Source organism: Salvelinus fontinalis, chromosome 27 (genome assembly GCF_029448725.1).
Source record: "Salvelinus fontinalis isolate EN_2023a chromosome 27, ASM2944872v1, whole genome shotgun sequence".
Classification (NCBI taxonomy): domain Eukaryota; kingdom Metazoa; phylum Chordata; class Actinopteri; order Salmoniformes; family Salmonidae; genus Salvelinus; species Salvelinus fontinalis.
In genome coordinates this window covers 6,482,997-6,507,132 of record NC_074691.1, presented here as the reverse complement: position 1 = coordinate 6,507,132, position 24,136 = coordinate 6,482,997, and the positions used below count along the sequence as shown (strand labels likewise).

The 24,136-nt window shown below is 44.0% G+C and overlaps 1 protein-coding gene across 1 annotated transcript; it reads left to right on the top strand.

Moving 5' to 3' along the window:
- Positions 1–165: 165 nt before the first annotated feature.
- ywhaqa (tyrosine 3-monooxygenase/tryptophan 5-monooxygenase activation protein, theta polypeptide a) lies at positions 166–24,136 on the top strand. The gene is made up of 6 exons (XM_055884483.1): positions 166–379; positions 1,196–1,671; positions 18,067–18,190; positions 20,714–20,877; positions 21,141–21,236; positions 21,631–24,136. The coding sequence occupies exons 2-6, from the start codon at positions 1,378–1,380 to the stop codon at positions 21,688–21,690; spliced, it is 738 nt and encodes a 245-aa protein (XP_055740458.1). The 5' UTR covers positions 166–379; positions 1,196–1,377; the 3' UTR covers positions 21,691–24,136.

Sequence of the window (24,136 nt, the reverse complement as noted above, 5' to 3'; positions counted from 1 at the left end):
CTTTAATTGGTTGAGTTCGTTTTGCATGGCCCGGTGCCCCGCGTCAGTGGAGAGTTTCCTAAAGATCCAATGGAATTGTAGAAAACATACCAGCTCCGCTTACCTGGCGCACCGGGCCATGCAAAACAAATTTGCCCATTGGAGGAAACCCCGTTGCCTCAAAAAGCCCTTCTTCTTTCCCCGCGCTATCGTCCTATTAGTTCTTGTTTTGAACTGTGACGGGTATTTCCGATTCAAGGACGGGTTCTCATAGGGCTATTGTTTAGTTGGACACGCCCTTTGGCCGTGTTTGGTTGAAGGCGTAGATTTTTTTCGCCTGCCCGAAGCTCATAGTGTATCTACTTGGAGTGGCTGATCGGAACAACCTAGCGAACTAAAGGTTGGGAAATATTGCTTCTTCTTTATATCTTGGAAATTAAGGTGTAGCTTGGTTACTATATTTAAGATCAAGTTCGATTGTGCCAATCTTGTAAGGAAATGTAATCTGTCTATCTATGGCTAGTTAGTTTACGGTGTGTGATTGCCACTGCTTCAGAAAAATGATTCGGTATCGTGCTATTTATGCAGCCAGACAGCCATCTAGCTAACGTTCGTTTGTTAGGCTATCAAATTTGGATATTGGGCAAACCACCACACTTTCTTGTAAACGAGATGGCATAAGTTGTAACATTAGGATATAGTAAACTCTTGAACAAGTCAAGTGAATTACAACATATCCGTCCAACAATTTTACTAGTACACTATAACTGCCTAACGTCATTAGCTAGTTAGAAGAGTAGTTATGTTACTTTAGCCAGCTAACGTTAGTTAGCAGACTACATCTACTTGGCTAGCCGCCGTTGCAGATGGTTGGCTATCGTTAACTAACAAATTGGCATCATACGTTTTAAAAAGTATTAACGTTACTGTAGTATTGGGGAAGCGGGAAGGTTACATAGTATTGTCTGGCTAGTGTCATTTAACCGAACTGGGTCGCTCACGACCATGATTGAGTTGACAGTGGGTTGGCTTGACGCTGAGAGTGAAAGCTGTGTGTCAAGCCAGGACTGTTTCCCAGCTAGCTAATGTTATATTAACAAGTCAACTATTTCATGTATTTGTTTTTGTAAAAGGTGAACTAACCAACCAACTAATTCACTACAAGTTGTGTGCAAGCATTGGCCATCCTAAACAATCATCTAATTGTCCTCCCCAGGTGCCCCTGTCTGGATAACATACCTGTACCTCCATTCACCTGTCCAACGATTATAAATATCTATCGTTCTACACGATCTATCTACACGATCTATCCCCACATCTTTGTCCCATTCCTTCCGCTCTCTTGGGACTCTATTTGCATCTGCGAGCGACAGTTTGAACATCAAATAACACATAAATATGGATAAAACGGAGCTGATTCAGAAAGCCAAGCTGGCGGAGCAGGCTGAGCGTTACGACGACATGGCTTCGTCCATGAAGGAGGTAACTGAGAAGGGGGCAGAGCTGTCGTGTGAGGAGAGAAATCTTCTATCGGTTGCCTACAAGAACGTTGTCGGGGCCCGGAGGTCCGCATGGCGGGTCATCTCCGCCATCGAGCAGAAGACAGAGGGCAGCGACAAGAAGCTTCAGATGGTGAAGGAATACCGGACTAAGGTGGAGACCGAGTTGCGAGACATCTGCAACGATGTATTGGTGAGTTAATGTTTTTCTGTCAGCCGGAATGAGTGGGCATGCATGGCTTTGCGAGAACCAGATTTGATTTACCCTGTTCACTTTCTCTGCTGGAAATTGAGGACAGGCTGTATGTGACGACCACAATAAACCATTTGTGGGGGTCAATCGTGGTATAAAAAAAGCTTCTTGATAGAATCACCAACAAATTCTCACTGTTTCTGTGAGGCTGAGGAGAGAGAAAGAAGCTGTCATCCATTTTTTTTTTTTTTGGAGATGAGATGATTCGGTTGACTGACTGTGTCTGCCTTCTTTATGACAATCTCTTTTCTAGTAGTGCAAAATAGAGCAGTCCTATAAATTCCTTATTTGCTGTATTGCGTTAGTTGAAACCAAGACTGTTCTCTGTCTGGGTCTGCCAGTTTTGACTAGCAGAAGCTAGTTTTCGTAACAGGTTAGAATAATTAACGTGGCAGGTTAGGCAAATGAATGTGGCAGGTTAAAATGCAAACATTTCCTCAGACACGACTCAAACATATACAGTATCTAGCTAAAACCTGCCCTGAGAACAGTGTTGGTTTCCACTAATGCAATGCTGCCCCTCATTCATGGACTTCAACATTGCAGTGCTTCTATTGGCGTGATGTTTGTCTGAAACTATGCAGAACGGCTGCACCAATTGATTATCTGAGCCACAGTGGTGCAGTGGAATGACCTCCCCTTTCCACTGCTGCTCACAAATCAATACAGTGCATTCGGAAAGTATTCAGACCCCTTGACCCTTTCCACATTGTTACTTTACAGCCTTATTCTAAAATGGATTCCATTGTTTTTTCCCCCTTATAAATCTACACACAATACCCCATAATGACAAAGTAAAAACTGTTTTTTAGTTATTTTTTTTACAATTATTCAGACCCTTTACTCTGTACTTTGTTGAAGCACCTTTGGCAGCGATTACAGCCTTGAGTCTTCTTGGGTATGACGCTACAAGGTTGGCACACCTGTATTTGGGGCGTTTCTCCCATTCTTCTCTGCAGATCCCCTCGAGCTCTGTAAGGTTGGATGTGGAGCGTCACTGCACAGCTATTTTCAGGACTCTGCGGAGATGTTCGATTGGTTTCAAGTTCGGGCTCTCGCTGGGCCACTCAAGGACATTCAGAGACTTGTCCCGAAGCCACTCCTGCATTGTCTTTGCTGTGCTCTTAGGGTTGTTGTCCTGTTGGGGCGAAGGTTCTACTTCCAGTCTGAGCTCCTGAGCGCTCTGGAGCAGGTTTTCATCAAGGATATCTCTACTTTGCTCCGTTCATCTTTCCCTCGATCCTGACTAGTCTCCCAGTCCCTGCCGCGGTGCCTGGTTTCCTCCAGATGTGACCATTCTTGGTTTCATCAGACCAGAGAAAATAGTTTTCATGGTCTGAGATTTCTTTGGGTGCTTTTTGGCAAACTCCAAGCGGGCTGTCATGTGCCTGCTGAGGAGTGGCTTCAGTCTGGCCACTCTACCATAAAGGCCTGATTGGTGGAGGGCTGTAGAGATAGCTGTCAGTTTGACCGGGCGGTCAGCTCTAGGAAGAGTCTTAGTGGTTCCAAACTTCTTCCATTTAAGAATGATGGAGGCCACTGTGTTCTTTGGGAGCTTTTTTGCGTAACCTTCCCCAGATTCTGTGCCTCGACAAAATCCTGTCTTCTAAAAACCCGTTTTCACTTTGTCATTTTCAGGTATTGTGTGTAGATTGAAGATTCCATTTTGGAATAAGGCTGTAACGTAACACACGGTGGAAAAAGTGAAGGGGTGTGAATACTTTCCGAATGCACTGTATGGTTTGCAGGGCGGGCACAGGTCGTAAAGGCAGGCAGGACGTCTTCCCTTCCTCTTTTTACATTTCACTGAATAGTTTTATACGGGTTGTCAACAGAACAGTCATACGTTCTGAGTCAAAGGGCATGGCAATGTCCTCCTAATAATGGGCTCTGCTTGGACTGATGTTTAGTTGCCTTGGCTGCTTGAGTTTGATATGCCAGATCAAATGAGGCTAAACAGCAGTATGTGAACTGGGCCTCCAGTGGGGATGTTGGAGCATCTAGACACGATGACGCGTTACAATAATACTAAGCAGTTGTGGTACAGATAATATTAGCAAGTGACAGCACTGCCGTAATCCTGTCGCTATGTTTTAAAAATGTGTGCCCCCTGCCGACCTACCCTTTTGTTCATTCAAAGGCCCCCTTTTTTTTTGTACAGGAAGGTTTTTACATGTTCTATACATTTCCGGTTCAACTGAGCTAATTTTAAGCGCACACCTTGATCTCCATGTTGTTTTGAATGACTCGGTGACACTATTTCGCGGATCAACTGTAGCATGAGCTGTCATTGGGCTGATCATGTGCCCTGACCCAATGAGATGGTGGTGGATCCTTTGGCCTTCGGTGTCCCTCAGTTCTTTGTTATACAGAATGGCTGTGGCTGCATCTCGAATGGCACACTATTCACTCCCATATAGGGGCTTTGGTAAAAAGTAGTCAATAGGGTGCTATTTGAGACAGAGTCCTAGTGTTGGCTGGGAGTTGCCTGACCTGTTTACATTGATGTCTTATCTACCGTCACTATGGGAGAGTTTATTCTTACTCCTGCCTGCAGGGTTTAAGTGGGTGTGGCCATGGTGACAGACGGTACCTGTAATCTCTTAGATTACGTGCCGGTGCCACGGCCCCCTAATTGTTCATCCACTTTAAAAGACCCGGTTTAACACCACGGTGTGCCGATACTATGGGCTAATTTACTTCTAATTCTGCCTGTTCCCGGAGTGGCCAGTTTATCCACTGCAGCAGGATCTACTCTTTATGATTGACTCGTGTAATCATAGCTGCCCCCTCCCACCACCACCCCTCCCCCCCATCCCCATCCGACGGGTAGATATGGAAAGAAAAGAGCAGGAGCCCTGCTTTATCTGACCAGGACCCAGTTGTAGAAGAAGACTCATGCAACACCCTGGATGGTGTCTCTGTCAACTGCATCCTTGACACAGTCACCTAAAGCGTAAAACAAGACTGAGATTCGCATTAGTAGTGCATGACCTTCCCATTGGCTCACTGTATTCAGCTTGTGTGTATGGTGTTAGAGATGAAACAGTATGAACATTTCATATCACGATTATAGTGGCCAGAATTATCCCTGTTATCAGTATTATCGCGGTATTGTTAAAATGTGCTGGAAATGTTCCAAAAGTACTGAGAGACACACTGAAATAATTTCACCAAGTTTTAAACATTAAAATAATAACATTAACATTTTAAAGATGGCACCGTGTGGCCACGAGAGGTAAGTTTCCATAGTGCAGGTTTTAATGAACACAACCTTAAGTAAGCAAATCAAATAATCAAAACAAAGAACAAATAACATTTGTAGTGAGGCACGGCAGCCTTCATCAGCCTCAGAAAGCCAGGCCTCTCAACAATTTGAAATGGCATCATCTCCTTTGCAATGTAATATGAAAGGGCTGCAGTGAGGTCTCGAGCATTTTTTGATGTGGGTGCATAAGCAGCCTGCCTTTTTAAATACTTCCTGGAGTGTCTGTGTCACAACTGTAGATGAGGGACCAGTAGCATCACTGGGTTTGCCTACTGCACGCCCACTCTGTAAACAAGGGAATGGCAAATGTAGTACTATTATTATTATTATTGGTGTTACATTATAATTTATTATTATACACACACACAGTCTATCTTCTGTGTAGCATTTGCGTATTTGCAATGACCCCATGCACAATTTACATAAATACAAATGAGTCTTAAGAAGACAGTGATGGGCCTCCCGGGTGGCGCAGTGGTCTAAGGCACTGCATCGCAGCGCTAGCTGCGCCACCAGAGACTCTGGGTTCGCGCTCAGGCACAATTGGCCTAGCGTCGTCCGGGTTAGGGAGGGTTTGGCCGGTAGGGATATCCTTGTCTCATCGCGCACCAGCGACTCCTGTGGCGGGCCGGGCGCAGTGCACACTGACCAGGTCGCCAGGTGTACGGTGTTTCCTCCGACACATTGGTGCAACTGGCTTCCGGGTTGGAGGCGCATTGTGTCAAGATTCAGTGCGGCTTGGTTGGGTTTGTTTCGGCTTTCGACCTTCGTCTCTCCCGAGCCTGTACGGGCATTTTCCCCCATTCCGAAGTCCCCGCATCATGCATTGAGCTAAAAGTTAACTTACCTTGCATTCGCTATAAAGTAGTGGGTGGTGGTCACGAAGATGACTTAAGAGATTTGAAGTGTTGCCCCCTTTCGCAGCAATTTTTTGGGGGGGGCATGTTCTGCAGACAGGGTGACCATCTTTGATTTAAGTTTCACTCAGCACTCTTGTAAAACCCAAAATACAACCACACTTCAGATTTGGTGTTCTTAGAAGGCAGAAATATCTCCCGAGCGCTGTCACTGCCTTCCGCCATGTTTCACACAAAACAAAACCCACGTTGCATGCTGCGCCTACGTCACACATGGTTAGTTAGCAACAGTCTATGTGGCAAATAATTTTGATTTGATTTGAACTTTGGTTGATGCTGGACAGTATTTACCGTGAGTTTTTCAAACCGTGGTAATCGGTTTTAATGATAATTGAAAAGGCAATACTAATCGTCGGGAATTTTACTGTGGTTTATCGTGAAACCGGTAACCGTTTCATCCATATATAGTACTGGTTAACTAGTCAACCAGCTCAATAACCCTCTGTAGATATGCGTCACCCTCATGCTTTAAATAGGGCAGAGATGTTTGTGCGAAGCTTAGCTGTATTTTTCAGTTTATCCCTCCGAACAGTGTGGTGTGCTTCCCTAATGGCACCCTATTCTCTATATAGGGCACTTCTTTTGGCCAGGGCTGATAGTGCACTACCTCTGTACAGAGCCCCATGTAGAGAATAGGGTACCATTTGGTACGCAGATCCAGGGCCCCAAAGGAAAGGGGGAGGATTGGTTCTAAAAGCTTGGCTAGTCTACTATGGAACAACCTAATGCACAACCTCAACACTCCCAGAGGAAGAGTTCTATAATGTGGAAATGGACTACCTCACCACTTAAGCCACATTTATTGCAGTCTGTCTGGTGCTCTGTCTCTGTAGTGACAGTTGGGGGTGGGCATTAACACTCGTTGGTTTCCTGTCGGAAAGGGAACTTGTGCGGTGTCTTCGTTCAACAGGCTGTGTCTGAGACCTTTGACATATAGCAAGGGAGATACACTAGCCCTGAGCATACAGTAACAGTCAACAGTTTAGACACTCCTACTCATTCCAGGGTTTTTTCTTTATTTTTATTATTTTCTACATTTGAGAATAATAGTGAAGACATCACAACTATGAAATAACATATATGGAATCATGTAGTAACCAAAAAAGTGTTAAACATATCAAAATATATTTGAGATTCTTCAAAGTAGCCACCCTTGGCCTTGATGACAGCTTTGCACACTCTTGGCATTCTCTCAACCAGCTTCATGAGGTATTCACCTGGAATGCATTTCAATTAACTTCTAGTTCCTCCCAAACCCGGATCCGGGAGCACCCCCATCAGTAAAAAAATATCTAAATATCTAAATATCATTAAATCACAAGTCCAAGACACCAGATGAAAGATACACATCTTGTGAATCCAGCCATCATTTCTGATTTTTAAAATGTTTTACAGGGAAGACACAGTATGTAAATCTATTAGCTAACCACAATAGCAAAAGACAACTTTTTTTTGTCCACCATTTTTTTCCTGCATAGGTAGCTATCACAATTTCGACCAAATAAAGATATAAATAGCCACTAACCAAGAAACAACTTCCTCAGATGACAGTCTGATAACATATTTATTGTATAGCATATGTTTTGTTAGAAACGTGCATATTTCAGGTATAAATCATAGTTTACCATTGCAGCCACCATCACAACTCTCACCAAAGCAACTAGAATAACTACAGAGACCATCGTGTATTACCTAATTACTCATCATAAAACATTTCTTAAAAATACACAGCGTACAGCCAATGAAAGACACAGATCTTGTGAATCCAGCCAATATTTAAGATTTTCTAAGTGTTTTACAACGAAAACACAATATAGCGTTATATTAGCTTACCACAGTAGTAAACATCACACCAGCATTGATTCAAGGCAAAAATAGCGATAACGTATAAACCACCAAAATATATTAATTTTTTCACTAACCTTCTCAGAATTCTTCAGATGACAGTCCTATAACATCATATTACACAATGCATATAGAGTTTGTTCGAAAATGTGCATATTTAGTGGCACAAATCGTGGTTATACAATGAGAAAAGTTGCCAAGCTGCCCAGAAAATGTCGGGAGAAATCTTTGGAGAGGCACCTATTCTAATCAGTAACTAATCCAAAACTTGACAAAAAAACACAGGTTGGACAGCAAATGAAAGACAAATTAGTTCTTAATGCAATCGCTGTGTTACATTTGTAAAATGAACGTTACTTCAACATACAGCGTGCGCTAAAGCGAGACCGCACTGAAATTCATGGCGGAATTATTATTTGACATTTGTCAACATAAATACGAATTAACAGCATAAAGACTGCTTACTATTTGCTGAGCTTCCATCAGAATCTTGGGCAAGGTGTCCTTTCTCCAGAACAATCGTCTTTTGGTTGAAAGATGTCCTCTTCTCCTGTAGAAATAGCAGCTAACGATAGCCACCCACTGGAGAGGTGTCCAACTCGTGAAAGCGCGTGACAAAGAAATCCCAGAAATTCGCAATAAACTGATATAAACTATTATAAGTCGGTTTAAATTAACTACCTTATGAAGTTAAGACAAAAATCAAATGAAATCGGAGCCGGAGATACAGAACTGCTAAAACGAAAGCTTTTCAGGGCGCCATTGTGATGTCCCTCTTGCGCCAAGCGCCCCGTTGAAAAGTACGGTACTTCCGTTCCATGAGCCTTTATAGTGTCCCAGATTGTGCAATCCAGTCCATTCAAATTCTCACCGCTTACTGACATCTAGAGGAAGGCGTATGCAGTGCATGTAGCCCCATAGCTTGCATGGGGACTTATAAACTGACCTCAGAACAGGGACCTCGATTTCAGAAATCTCACTTCCTGACAGGAAATGTGCTGCAGAATGAGTTCTGTTTCACTCAGAGAAATAATTCAAACGGTTTTAGAAACTAGAGTGTTTTCTATCCAATAGTAATAATAATATGCATATTGTACGAGCAAGAATTGAGTACGAGGCAGTTTAATTTGGGAACGTAATTATTACAAAGTCCCAACAGCACCCCCTATTGAGAAAAGGTGTGCCTTGTTAATTTGTGGAATTTCTTTCCTTTTTAATGAGTTGGACCGCAGTGTGCAGGAAAAGCAGGGAACAAGCGCTCAGCATATGTGGGAACTCCTTCAAGACTGTTGGAAAAGTATTCCTCCTAAAGTTGGTTGAGAGAATGCCAAGAGTGTGCAAAGCTGTCAAGGCAAAGGGTGGCTACTTTGAAGAATCTCAAATCTCAAATATATTTTGATTTGTTTAACATATTTTTGGTTACTAAATGATTCCATATGTCTTATTTCATTGTTTTGATGTCTTCACTATTATTCTACAATGTAGAAAATGGTAAAAATAAAGAAAAACCCTTACATGAGTAGGTGTGTTTGATTGGTACTGTATGTTGCTCTGTACAGTTGTCCTCCATACTCAATTGTGCAGTACACACTTAATTCTAGGTGTTTAGTGATGGAGGTAAGCTCAGTATTGTATTCCATTTCTTGTGGATCAGGTTTAGATCTAGCACCCTGGTGGATTAAAGCGGATTACCAGTAATCCAGGCGGGGCCATCATCTATTCCAGTGTTTCCTAACTCAGTCCTCCACTTCCCTCAACAGCACACATTTTTGTTGTAGCCCTGGACAAGCACAGCTGATTCAACTTGTCACTTACTTATTAAACCCTCAGAGTTGAATTAGGTGAGTTTGTCTGGGGCTACAATAAAAATGTGTGCTGTTAAACGAGTTGGGAAACGCTGCCCTGGTCTTTACACCCTTTTGAGCTGTGATGGGGGTGTCAGGCTGGTCATCGAAGCAAGTCAAGCTCTCATCCACACGGGCCCTTAACTTAACCGACATACACTGAGTGTACAAAGCATTATAATACCTGCTCTTTCTATGACGTAGACTGACCAGGTGAATCCAGGAGGAAGCTATGATCTCCTATCAGTGTAGATGAAGGCGACGAGACGGGTTAAATAAATATTTTTAAGCCTTGACAATTGAGACATGGAATGTGTGCCATTCAGAGTGCCTTTTGAATGGGATATGGTAGTAGGTGCCAGGTATACCGTATTGTGTTAAGAACTGCAACACTGCTGGGCTTTTCACACTCAACAGTTTCCCGTGTATATCAAGAATGGTCCGCCACCCAAAAGGCATCCAGCCAACTTGACACAACTGTGGGAAGCATTGGAGTCAACATGGGCCAGCATCCCTGTGGAATGCCTGACGAATTGAGGCTGTTCTGGGGGGCGGGGGTGCTCTTCATGTTTGGTATACTCTATATGGCGTGCAGAGCCAAGGTCAAGTGGGCAATACTCTCGGCACAAGCCACATGTACACGCCTCCCCACTGGAGACCAGGGTTCAATCCCAGTCTCCACCCTTTCATCTTATGTCACCCTTCTATAGCTATACCTGTCAAATAAAGAACCAAAGATATTCTGTTTATATAAGAACACCGCATCACCCTGCCGTGTCACTTCCTGTCCTGTGTGTATAGGAAGGTGTAACCCTGACAGACACGGATGTTCATTGAGGATGTAGCCTAGTGCTTTGGTGTGGCAGGCTCATGGCTGAGCTAGTTCGCACACTGGCTGAGCAGCATCTGTGTGCTCTAATTCTGCACTGGCCATCTGTTAGTGCCCTGCTCTACACAGGACCCCTCTGGGCTAGTGCCTTCATGGCTCCAGCCTCCTATTACATAATAAGTATGTATGTCATTACATATTCTAGGTAGTGGGTACACGCAGGGACAGTGATGTTTGTGTCTGGTCAAGTTATCACACTTTGGGTACAGTAGGTGATTTTGTATTGCCTGTCTGTGCTGTCACGTCAACTCATTGTCATTCCGTGTTTGGTGAAGATGTCAATGGAATTTGACCAAAACAATGACAACGCCACCCATGCCCCCCCCCCCCCCCCCCTGTGGGAGATAGATTGAGAATCTCCTCGCCGCCGCCTGTCAAATTAGCCTACATCTAGCAATTGTTTGTCTATTTCACACTGTCGGGGTACAAATCTTGAGTATAATGCTTGTATAGATACTAGACAAGTCAGTTAAGAACAAATTCTTATTTTACAATGTCGGCCTACCCCGGCCATACCCTCCCCTAACCCGGACGGCGCTGAGCTAATTGTGCGCCTCCCTACGGGACTTCTGATCACGGCCGGTTGTGATCCCGCTGCGCCGCTCAGGAACCCTCAAAATGATGTCAACCCCAATACATGTTCATGTCATCGTCACCAATCGCCTGCATTCGCCCACACTTAAAAACGGCTTCAGCTACCACCACTGATTTCTATATGCTAGCTTCGCTACCAGCTTATACCAACGGGAGTTAGCATTTATGTTATTTTTTTTTTCTAAACCTGAAAAGGACAACTTCTAAATATTATACAGTGAGAACAGCCAAATATATCCAAATTTGATTTTATTAACCACCCCGCGGGCCTGTTGGAGCACAGAAATCATGACGGATTTGGCGAATATCCATTTTGGTATATTTGTTGGCTGTGTGCCAATGACGGCGCTCTTCTATCCCCCACGTTCTGCGATCCCAATGATCTCTTTACCCACACGCATGGCGTTGGCAAGAGCACAGACAGATCTGGGACCAGGCTGGATTTGTGTAACCTACGGTAAGCTGCTCACAAACCCGTAAGGATACTGACTTGACCAATGTTTGACCGTGTAATATGCTGCTTCTTGTGCTGTGTTATGCTCAATGGGTTAAATAAGTCCAAATAAAATGGCCGCTGGTAGCTTTTTTTTTTTTTCCTGTGCTAGTAATACTGTTCATTTGCTCTCGTCACCATGATTAACGGGGATATGCCATCTGCTGTGGTCAGATGCCCGTTTTCAAATGTAGCTGGACTGCTCCTGCTGCTTGGTTGTCCAGGTGCATAGGGAGGTCACTGACTAACACTTGTGGTCTAGGGTGAAAGTCAACGTTGGCTGAGTGTTGACGACGTGACCGTGCCCGGCGCTCTGTTTGAATGGCTGTGTCCCAAATGGCACCCTATTCCCGTGGTAGTGCACCACCCATAGGGCACTGGTCAAAAGTCGTGTGCTATAATAGAGGGTGCCATTTGGGACGTGCTGAATGTCTGAGCACATGTTTGCCGGGAGGCGGTAGGGAGGTGTACAAATTCCTCCCCTCTTTGTCTGTGAGGGTTGCTGGTGATGATAGGAAGAGAAAATATTTATTCTGTCCCGATTCCCACCCTCCCTCCAGGGATAAGATCAAACTGGAAGAAATAGTCTACGTTCCAAATGGCCCCCTATTCCCTAAGGTGTGCTCTATTTTTGAGTCCTATGGGCCCCGGTCAAAAGTAGTGCACTATATAGGAAATGGGGTGTCATTTGGGACACTGCCATAGAGAGGATGGCAGCAGAGAAATTGGAGGATAGAATTGGTGTATAATTCAATAAGTCTTGAACAAGTGGCGCAGCGGTCTAAGGCACTGCATCTCAGTGGTAGAGGCGTCACTACAGACACCCTGGTTTGATTCCAGGCTGTATCACAACCGGCCGTAATTGGGAGGCCATAGGGTTTGGCCGTTGTAGGCCGTCATTGTAAATAAGAATTTGATCTTAACCGACTTGCCTCGTTAAATCAAATTAAAACCCAGCATGCTCACTTGAGGAGTCTAAGTGAGCTCTCCACTCTAACTGTCAGGCCTGATTTATGAGATTTTTATTTTGCCTTGTAAAATGTTCAGTTAGAGGTGCTGAATCACGCCATGAGCCTTTGAGGAGAAGGACTTCTGCTTCACTGACCTGCTACTTAACACACACACACACACACGTTCAGCGCTGTGGCTGCTGAGGATGGAGGAGTGCTTCGCTAAGGATGTTTGTGGTGACGATTTCACTCGGAGGAAATGGCAGCCGGTTCAGCCCATTTCCTGGGTTTGCTGCGTGGCTTAAGTGTGTGCATGTGTGAGCAAGTGACTTCACAGAACAAGCAGCAGTTTAAGCTGTACAGTTAAACGGATACTTCGGGATTTTGGAAATGAGGCCCTCTATCTACTTCCCAGAGTCGGATGAACTCATGAAGAGCATTTGTATGTCTCTGTGTGCCATTTGAAGGAAGTGGCTAACTAGCGCTAGCAATTGCGCTACCGCTAGTTAGCAGCTTCCTTCCAACTGCAAGATATCCACGAGTTAATCTGACTCTGACAAAGGGCCTCATTCCCAAAATCCCAAAGTATCTCCCCTCTTTTCTGTGCATATCTACAGCGGTAGTATGGTGTCATGGGACACTCACTGTGAACAGTTGGTAGGGTAGTTGTAGTGAGGGTGGGTGGCAGGTAGCCTAGTGGTTAAAGCATTGGGCCAGTAACTGAAAGATCGCTGGTTCAAATATCCGAGCTGACGAGGTGAAAGATCTGTCTGGTCTATGTGACAATAAAACACTTTACCTGTACGTCAGTACTGCGGGGCAGCTGTAGTCGCCTGTACGTCAGTACTGCGGGGCAGCTGTAGTCGCCTGTACGTCAGTACTGCGGGGCAGCTGTAGTCGCCTGTACGTCAGTACTGCGGGGCAGCTGTAGTCGCCTGTACGTCAGTACTGCGGGGCAGCTGTAGTCGCCTGTACGTCAGTACTGCGGGGCAGCTGTAGTCGCCTGTACGTCAGTACTGCGGGGCAGCTGTAGTCGCCTGTACGTCAGTACTGCGGGGCAGCTGTAGTCGCCTGTACGTCAGTACTGCGGGGCAACTACAACCTAAGACATACACTTAGACATACACTTAGGTTGGAGTCGTTAAAACTCATTTTTCAACCACTCCACAAATTTCTTGTTAACAAACTATAGTTTTGGCAAGTCGGTTAGGACATCTTTGTGCATGACACAAGTAATTTTTCCAACAATTGTTTACAGACAGATTATTTCACTTCATTGTATCACAATTCCAGTGGGTCAGAAGTTTACATACACTAAGTTGACTGTGCCTTTCAAACAGCTTGTAAAATTCCAGAAAATGATGTAATGGCTTTAGAAGCTTCTGATAGGCTAATTGACATAATTTGAGTCAATTGGAGGTGTACCTGTGGATGTATTTCAAGGCCTACCTTCAAACTCAGTGCCTCTTTGCTTGACATCATGGGAAAATCAAAAGAAATCTGGAAAAAAAAATGTAGACCTCCACAAGTCTGGTTCATCCTTGGGAGCAAGGATGCCTTCCAAATGCCTGAAGGTACCACATTCATCTGTACAAACAATAGTATGCAAGTATAAACACCATGGGACCACGCAGCCGTCATACCGCTCAGGAAGGAGACGGGTTCTGTCTCCTAGAGATGAACATACTTTGGTACGAAAGGTGCAAATAAATCCCAGAAAAACAGCAAAGGACCTTGTGAAGATGCTGGAGGAAACAGGTACAAAAGTTTCTATATCCACAGTAAAACAAGTCCTATATCGACATAACCTGAAAGGCCGCTCAGCAAGGAAGAAGCCACTGCTCCAAAACCGCCATAAAAAAAGCCAGACTAAAGATTGTACTTTTTGGGGAAGTGTCCTCTGGTCTGATGAAACAAAATAGGAACTGTTTGGCCATAATGACCATCGTTATGTTTGGAGGAAAAAGGGGGAAGCTTGCAAGCCGAAGAACACCATTCCAACCGTGAAGCACGAGGAAAATTATGTGGATATATTGAAGCAACTTCTCAAGACATCAGTCAGGAAGTTAAAGCTTGGTCACAAATGGGTTTTCCAAATGGACAATGACCCCAAGCATACTTCCAAAGTTGTGGCAAAATGGCTTAAGGACAACCCAAAGGTATTGCCATCATAAAGCCCTGACCTCAATCCTATAGAACATTTGTGGGCGGAACTGAAAAAGCATGTGCGAGCAAGGAGGCCTAGAAACCTGACTGTTACACCAGCTCTGTCAGGAGGAATGGGCCAAAATTCACCCAACTTATTATGGGAAGCTTGCGGAAGGCTACCTGAAACGTTTGACAAACGTTAAACAATTTTAAAGGCAATGCTACCAAATACTAATTGAGTGTATGTAAACTTCTGACCCACTGGGAATGTGATGAAAGAAATAAAAGCTGAAATAAATCATTCTCTCCTGTTTTTCTGACATTTCACATTCTTAAAATAAAGTGATGATCCTAACTGACCTAAAACAGGGAATTTTTACTAGGATTAAATGTCAGGAATTATGAAAAACTGAGTTTAAATGTATTTGGCTATGGTGTATAATCTTCCGACTTCAACTGTTTATAGTAAAAATAATACAATTGAAGATAACTGAATAAAATGGAAAGGATATTTTTCCCTAACAATTTCTGGGGGAGTGCGCACGTGTGGCTATTCTGTGTTGAGTGGTTAAGTGATCATTTGAAACAGGTTCTCCTTAATTTAGAGTTATTTTGCAACTAGTTGTGATACAAACCTTCAAATGTATTAGAAAAATACAAAAATGGCCTGCATCATGTGACTGATGAAAAAGTTGCATGAAAGGCATGCACTCTGCTCTCTCTTGCGCAGTCTGCACACACTTCATCAGTCTCTCATTCACAATTTTTAAAAGCACTTGATAATATTCTCACCTATCAGAATATTCTCAATTTAATCTGGTCTTTACATATTGCCTACTAATATACAGTACCAGTCAGAAGTTTGGATTCACCTACTCATTCCAGGGCTATTTTAGATTTTTCGATTTTCTACATTGTAGAATACTAGTGAATATGTCAAAACTATGAAATAACACAAATGGAATCATGTAGTAACCAAAAAAGTGTTAATCAAATCTAAATATATTTTATATTTGTCCTTTGGGCTGACAGATGGTGACGCGTGATTCATCACTCCAGACGATGCGTTTCCACTGCTCCAGAGTCCAATGGCGGCGAGCTTTACACCACTCCAGCCAACGCTTGGCATTGCGCATGGTCTTAGGCTTGTTTGTGGCTCCTCGGCCATGGAAACCCATTTCATGAAGCTCCTGACAAGAAGTTATTGTGCTGACGTTGCTTCCAGAGGCAGTTTGGAACTCCGTAGTGAGTGTTGCAACTGAGGAGAGGCGATTTTGATTTTTTTTCTCTTTTTTAATTTTTATGAGCTTCAGCACTCAGCGGTCACCTTGTGTGGTCTACCACTTCACGGCTGAGCCGTTGTTGATCCTAGACGTTTCCACTTCACAATAACAGCACTTACAGTTGACCGGGGCAGCTCTAGCAGGGCAGAAATTTTACAAACGGACTTGTTGGAAAGGTGGCGTCCTATGACAGTGCCACGTTGAAAGTCAGAGGTCTTCGGTAAGGCCATTCTACCGCCAATGTTCGACAATGGAGATTGCATGGCTGTGTGCTTGATTTTATTACTTTTGTGTGTGTGTGTATGTATGTATTTGGCCACTTCAGTTATTATACAAAACATATAGGCCTATGGGCTAGGCTACTTAAAGCATGTGACTATTATTGGAAAAAGTTGCAAAAAAATGAAGGTGCCGTTTTCTTGCCTTAGACTGCACACTCTGGGCATCAAGTGATGATATTCTCACCCATCAGACTATTCTCAATATTATCTTGTCTTTACATATACTAAATAATGTGTGAAATGAGTTGTGATTGATCGTGCACCTGTCGGAACCGGGGCAGTGGGGATAAAAGACATCTGTATGCACTTGAATAGCGAATGGAGGACGCTTTTCCCCCGGTTCGTTTAATGCCAGCCAGGTAGAGCGCCGTTTTGGAGAAGCCTAGTTTCCATGACTCAGCAGTCACGTGGAATTTGACTGCGGTCATGACTCGTGACTGCCGGTGTGGTTGTAGTACGGTCACCGTGACAGCCCTGCCTGTACGTCAGTGCTGTGCTCTGGCAAGTGTAGTGGCCTGTGCGTCAGTGCTGTCACCGGGCGTCTCACCCAGGCTGTCAGATTCTCGTCACACCCACGCCGAGCTGATAATCAGGTATTAGAGAGCCAGCATTAACTGCAGCCTGTAGTTGGTATCACCTTCACTCGAGCCTTTCACCGGGTTATCTCTCTGCCTCCTACGCATCTTTCACTGTGTTTTCTGGGTTCGGCCCGCTACACAGACGAAACACAAATGATGTCATTTGTAATTCCTTCCTGCCTCCCTCCTTGGGGCTGAACATTGGCCTCACCGTGCTGTAGTACTGACCGCCGCAGATGCAGGGAGCGGATGACTGCTTACCACACGTAGTGTAGTCTCGCATGTAGTCTCGTGCCAGTTTGTGCTGTCGTGCCAACCACCCGTCACTCATTTGCCATGCCAAACACGATTGACTCGACAATAACACTTGTGGAGTAGACGAGCACAAACGTATGTGGGACCAGGCTACCTAACGCACGTGGTCTCTAGGTAGGACTCTGTCTACTGCTGCAAGCAGCGTGCCCTTATTAAGAGGAAGTGGACGATTGTTCGGTTTACACAGGAAGCTGGTTGTGGAGTGCTCATTCTTTCGTACCAGTGTTATGTGCATGTAAATGCCAACCACAACCTGTTTGTGGGAGTAACGCACAATCTGAGGCAACGGATAAGTCAACCAAGTGCAGCTACAATAATTGATAGGGGTTTGTCCCAAATTGCACCCTATATAGTGCGCTAATTTCGACCAATTCTGGGAATCGGGTGCCGTTTGAGACTCATTCAATGTTTTATGTGCGCGATAACCATGCAGAGTGTTTTGGTGTGTTTGCGAGAATTTAACTCCAAAAGATCATGTCCAAGGTTTTGTTTAACCCGAGTCATCCTGCACCACTGGCCAAAGGAAGGAGCCCATCACATTTATTTTTTCCCTTTTTGTAAATGATATTTTCTGTTGCTGAAGAAGCACTCCCCCTCTGGATGCCACAGTATTTTCTTTCTCCTCTTCAAAGCAGGTCACATTTAATGAAAAATATACTTTTTTTACTTGAAGTTACAACTTCTAAGCATTTCTTCCAATTATTTTCTCCCTCCAATTTTAATTATTGAACTGTGGCCTGTCTTGGAATCCTGTCTGTGTACAAAATGAGTTGGGACGTGTCCCAAATGGCACCCTATATAGTGCACACATTTTTACCAGGGCCCAAGTGTACTATGTAAGGAATGGGGTGCTATTTGAGACGCAGAAATGCGTCTCAAATAGTTCTTCACATTAATATTAACTCTCCTCCTGTCGGTTTTTTCCCTCAGGGGCTGCTGAGCAAATATTTGATTGAAAATGCTCCTAATGCGGAGAGCAAAGTGTTCTATTTGAAGATGAAGGGAGACTACTACAGATACCTGGCTGAGGTGGCCTCCGCAGATGACAAGAAGGGTAAGTACTGGTCCTCTGGACTGATCAGTCGCCGTCTACGTACCAAATGGCACCCTATTCCCCATATATGTTACTACTTTTGAACATGGACCATGTCCTAAATGGCACCCTATTCTCTAAGGGCCCTGGTCAAAAGTAGTGCAGTCCTCTCAGGAGGAGGAGGAGGGGGGGGGGGGGGGTTGATAGTTACATATTGCAATTTTATTTCTGGATATTATATCGATATTTGACTCCAAGTTTCAATTTGTGAACATTTTTATTTATTTATTTTTGGCTAGTGTAGGTAGTGTTAGCTAGCGCTAGTTTGCAGTACCTGCACCAAAACTCTGGTATTTTTTTTATTTAACTAGGCAAGCCAGTTAAGAACAAATTCTTATTTACAATGAAGGCGTACCCCGGCCAAACCCTAACCCAGACGACACTGGGCCAATTGTGCGTCACCCTATGGGACTCATAATCATAGCCAGTTGTGATACAGCCTGGAATCGAACCAGGGTCTGGCGCCTCTAGCACTGAGATGCAGTGCCTTAGACCGCTGCGCCACTTGGGAGCCCAACAGCTTGTTCTCCATCTTCTTTTTAAATAGTGACCAACATGTTTTCAGCACTTATTTTCCCTGACTGATCAAAACTAGTTTTCTCTTCTCCCTCTGTAGCGGACATGTAGTGAGCAATATGTTTGGAACATCAAACCGCCGTATCAATTCGCAATACATATAGAAACGTGAGAATCGCAATGCATATCTTATCGACACCTAAGTATCGTGATAATAGCGTCTCGTGAGGTCCGTGTCAATTCCCAGCCCTAGCTCCCACTGGTCTCCCTGTCCCTCCTTTTATCTGGAGCCAGGAGTTTACAGTGGATAAGAGACTCAATCATAAACTGCATTGTAGTAGAAAGGATTACAGGGGCTTATGAGGTTATGGTCTGGCCATGAAATGAAATGATGGTTATGTTGTAGAGCAGACAGTGTACCAGGGAGGACAGCAGCGCTGTGTCTCAAATGGAACCCTATTCTCTTTAGTGCACAAATTTTGACCAAAGCCCTGGACCCTGGTCAACCATGGTGTACTAGAAGGGAAATGAACCGGGTGCCATTTGGAATGCTCATCAGTTATCTTTTTGTTTGTTGATATTGTTTTGTTGTCAGACAGTATGTGTTGATAAGGCATCTGGTTTTGTTTTCCTGTTTCCCCTCAAATCATTATAGAGCTCGAAGGTATTTAACAAGCGTTTACTCAAGCATGCATCACCCTCTGGAAGAAAAAAAAGATGTAAATACATTCTGTGTGTTTGAGCGCCATCCAGACCTCTAGCTTTTAGGATTCAAGTTTGTTGATTTATTGCAGGCTGAGTTAGTTTGGGCTCTGAACGTGGAGATGGGTGTATGAATGTTCCCTTCCTGGGGGTCTCGTCCCTCCCTCCTGCCCCAATTGAAGATGGACGGGGTTGAAACGGGGAAAGGGAGGATGTGTCTGTCTGGCACCAGCTACAAATGAACAGTTGAAATGTAGGCCTAGGTCTAATCAGTTAGTAGCATAACACTCGCTGGCTTATTTTGGCAGCCGCTTCAGGCGCTCTGCAATTAGGTCCACATGGATCATATCAGGGGATTATTTGGTACTTTGTTATTCTTTTTATACATATATTTTTCGATTTTTACCCCCTTTTTCTCCCCAATTTTTTGGCGATCTCGTCTCATCGCTGCAACTCCCCAACGGGCTCGGGAGAGGCGAAGGTTGAATCATGCGTCCGCCGACACATGACCTGGCTAACCGCTCTTAACACCCGCCAGCTTAACCCGGAAGCCAGCTGCACCAATGTGTCGGCGGAAACACCTTTCAACTGGCATCCGAGGTCAGCCCGCAGGCACCCGGCCCCCCACAAGGAGTCGCTAGAGCGCGACGAGCCAAGTAAAACCCCACTGGCCAAACCCTCCCCTAACCCGGACGACGCTGGGCCAATTGTGCGCCGTCCTATGGGACTCCCAACCACGGCTGGTTGTGGCACAGCTCGGGATATGAACCCGGGACCATAGTAACGCCTCTAGCACTACTGCATGCAATGCAGTGCCTTAGAGCCCCCCCGGTACTTTGTTATTCTTAATGCCACGGCACTATTTGTAGCTTCGGTGCTCAGCAAAGGATATTTATAAGTCCATTATCTCATATAGGCAAAGCTCTCAGAAACACTTTCAGATAGGCTGACAATGGTCAGAACATTGGTCAGGCCAGAGCAGGGAAAGGAAAGTGACTCCGTCTGGATCAGTGATGGATGCCTGGAGACACAGGACTTCCTGACCAAAGTCACATTTTTACAAAGGTTGTGAAATGAAACCGAGACAATCGGTTTGTCCCAAATAGCGCCTTTATCCCTATGAAGTGTACTACTTTTGAGCCTAGGGGCCTGAAATGTAGTGCGCTATATAAGGAATAAGGTGCCATTTGGGACATAGAGCTCCGACTCTTAAAAACATTCTCTATCTTTTATTTATTCCTTCTTACCCCCCCTCCTCTCCCGCAGAGACGATATCCAACTCTCAAGACTCGTACCAGGAGGCGTTTGACATCAGCAAGAAGGAGATGCAGCCCACCCACCCCATCCGCCTGGGCCTGGCCCTCAACTTCTCTGTCTTCTTCTACGAGATCCTCAACTCCCCAGAGAAGGCCTGCTCACTGGCCAAACAGGTCGGGATAATGACACAACACAGAAGCCCACACTGGCGGCGTCTCACTCTGCACCCTATTCCCTATACGGTGCTTTCTTTTGACCGGGACCCATATGGCTCTGGTCAAAAGAAGTGCACCATATAAGGAATAGGGTGCCATTATGTGGGTGCGCACTATACAGGGACAGAGCTGTATTATATGCCCTCTCTCTCTCTCCACCTTTCATCTCCTTGTTCATATGCATATATCAACCGTTTGATTATTTGTGCGTGTGCTCGTAGGCCTTTGATGACGCCATCGCTGAGCTCGACACGCTGAGCGAAGACTCGTACAAAGACAGCACCCTCATCATGCAGCTGCTTAGGGACAACCTCACAGTAAGTACCCTCCTGCCTCCCTCCACGGCGCCACGGGATTGGACACTCCTGCAGCACATCTGCCCACCCTCCACCGAGCGACATGAGTGGACACATCCCACCTACAGACATTCACCCACACAGGCACCGACTGCAACCCCCTCTAGTGTGTGCGCGTCTTAGTTTAGTGTTTTAATCTCAAGCAGGAGGCAGTGCCATTTGTGAATGATTAGCTAGGATATAGGGGTTTGAAATGATTTGACCTAAGTGGAGCACATGTATAATATACCATTTTAGCTTTACTTTTATCCAAAGTGACTTACAATACAGTGAGTGTGTCCATTTTTAGATAGTGACTTCTGAAATGCTTCTGGCCGGTGCATTGTTAATGTTTTTTTTGTCTTGTGTGTTTCAGCTATGGACGTCTGATAATGCAGCAGATGAGCCAGAGACTGGAGAGGAAGGAGAGAACTGAGATGCTCCCTGTCCTTCCTTGCCAAGAAAAAAGAGAAAGACCCCCAAAAATATTTTACACTTCATTCCGCATTGTTCCACTTGAAATGATTCTAGTAATGAGCGCCTTTCGTTACCAAGGAGCTGTCAGTGTATGGCAAATTTGACATAATTTTTGTTTTCACCACGACTTTTCGGTATGAATAAAAACTAAATTAATTTAAAGTAAATAATATTGCCATTCCTGAGTTTGTGTTTGTCCCGGCCTTCCTGACGTGCAGTTTCTGCTGTGGAAAAGTATTCGCTTCACTTTAACATTAACTGTCTGTTCAACATGACAATACAGGATGTATGTCTATGTACACTCCTGTATTTATTTGGACAGTGATGCTAAAGCTTTTAATTTGTCTCTGTACTCTAGCATTTTGGATTTGAGATCAAATGTTTTATGAGACAACAGTACAGACTTTCCTTTTTTTTGGCAATTCGTTTTGGTTGTTTCTGGTAATTTTGTGCCCAATAGAAATTAATGGTAAATAATGTGTTGTTGTTTTGTGGTCACTTTTATTGTAAATAAGAATAGAATATGTTTCTGAACACTTCTACGTTATGCTATCATGATTACGGATAATCATGAATGAATTGTTAATAATGATGAAAGTTAGAGGGTCAAAGATCGTACCCCCAAAACATTCTAAAAATTTCACCATTACCAATAACAGTGGAGGTTAGGATTTTCTTTTGGGTATGATATTTATGCATCTGTAACTTTCTCACTCATCATTATTCATGATTATCCGTAATCGTGGTATCTTCCACATTATTGTAGACGTGTTCAGACACATTCTATTCTTACTTCCAATAAAAGTGACTACAAAATTACGCAATACATTATTTACCATTTCTATTGGGCACAACATAATCTGAAGCAAACAAACAAACTGCAATTGCATCCAACCAATTTGTAGTCCCAAGATCGATGTTGTCCTTGCGTGCTGGGAATATGGGCCCAAATACTAAACCTTTGACTACATTTAATACACTAAGTGAATTTGTCTAAATACTTATGACACCTTACAATGGGGGGGACTAGATGCATAATGTGCTTTCATTTCTAAACAGTGAAAATACCCTCAAATAGACCGCCCGAGTGGCGCAGCAGTCTAAGGCACTGCATCTCAGTGCTAGAGGCGTCACTACAGACACTGGTTCGATTCCAGGCTGTATCACCACCGGCCGATTGGGAGTCCCATAGGGCGAAGCACAATTGGCCCAGCGTCATTAGGGTTTGGCCCGGGGTAGGCCGTCACTGTAAATAAGAATTTGTTCTTAACTGATTTGCATAGTTTAATAAAAAAGGCAAATTAAAAGGTGACATTTTGTACTGTCGCCTAGTATGAAATATTTGATTTCCAATCCAAAACATTTGATTTCAAGTCCATATTGCTGGAGTGAAGAGACAAATTAAATGTTTTGCTTCACTGTTCAAATAAATATATGTGTGTGTCCAGAAAGATCTATTTAGTACGTTATGAAAGACCATTTGCAAACGGCGAGCATGGAGCAGCCTGGGCATATGGTGGGGAGGAAAAGACATGTCAAGCTGACCCAAATTTTACAGCTATTCTGGCGTGCCTCCACGGTTTGGTCTTCCAAAAAGGGTGCAAGGTAGTTGCATCTGCCAGCACCTGCTGGACCATGTAAGCCAACCTGTCATGTTGGTTCTGTCCCAAATGGCAACCTATTCCCTTTTATTATGCACTACTTTTGACCAGAGCCCTCGTCAAAAGTAGTGCACTATGAAGGAAATAGGGTGCTATTTGGGATGCAAATTGTATGGTAACTTGAACACTCCTGCCACCTGTATTGTATGAAGCTGCTGTGGTTGTCCAGCCAGTGGTTGCGTCCCTATTACCTATATTAGTGCGCTACTTTTGACATGGCACCTAGGGCTCTGGACAAACGTAGTGCACTATATACATGCTATTTGGGATGCAGACTGTCAGCGGAGCATGTGCTATACATGGGCTCTTGTTACAAAGTCTCTCCCTTTTCGACGGTCACAACACTCCTTTCTAGTTATTATATTATTCAACATTGAGGTGACCATTTGTTACTCTTTTAGCATGTCTGACAGTAAAAAGGTGACACTTTTATGAAGACAAAAAAAAATACAAATAAATAGTGAAATGACAAAATAAGTAATGCATGCCCATTTTTCAATGTACACTGGAATGGGAATCAATATTGCATACACAAAATCCCATTTGTTTTTGCTTCGTACTTTTCATTGCAGGTTTGTGCACATGTTAGAGGGTGTTCGGTTTGTCCAGTGATTGTCTTTAGAGATTCGGATCACTTTAGTGTTTTTGCTAACCATTGATTGTAGTCCCCAAACCTTTGTGAAAATGTGTAATTGCCTATGGAACATCTATGTAACATTAATAAAAATGACATTTTATAAACCA

Coding starts and splice junctions, on each gene's coding strand:
- ywhaqa (XM_055884483.1), top strand. CDS start 1,378: ATGGATAAAACGGAGCTGATTCAGAAAGCCAAGCTGGCGGAGCAGGCT. Junction 1,672..18,066: donor ACATCTGCAACGATGTATTG/GTGAGTTAATGT, acceptor TTTTTCCCTCAG/GGGCTGCTGAGCAAATATTT. Junction 18,191..20,713: donor CTCCGCAGATGACAAGAAGG/GTAAGTACTGGT, acceptor CCTCTCCCGCAG/AGACGATATCCAACTCTCAA.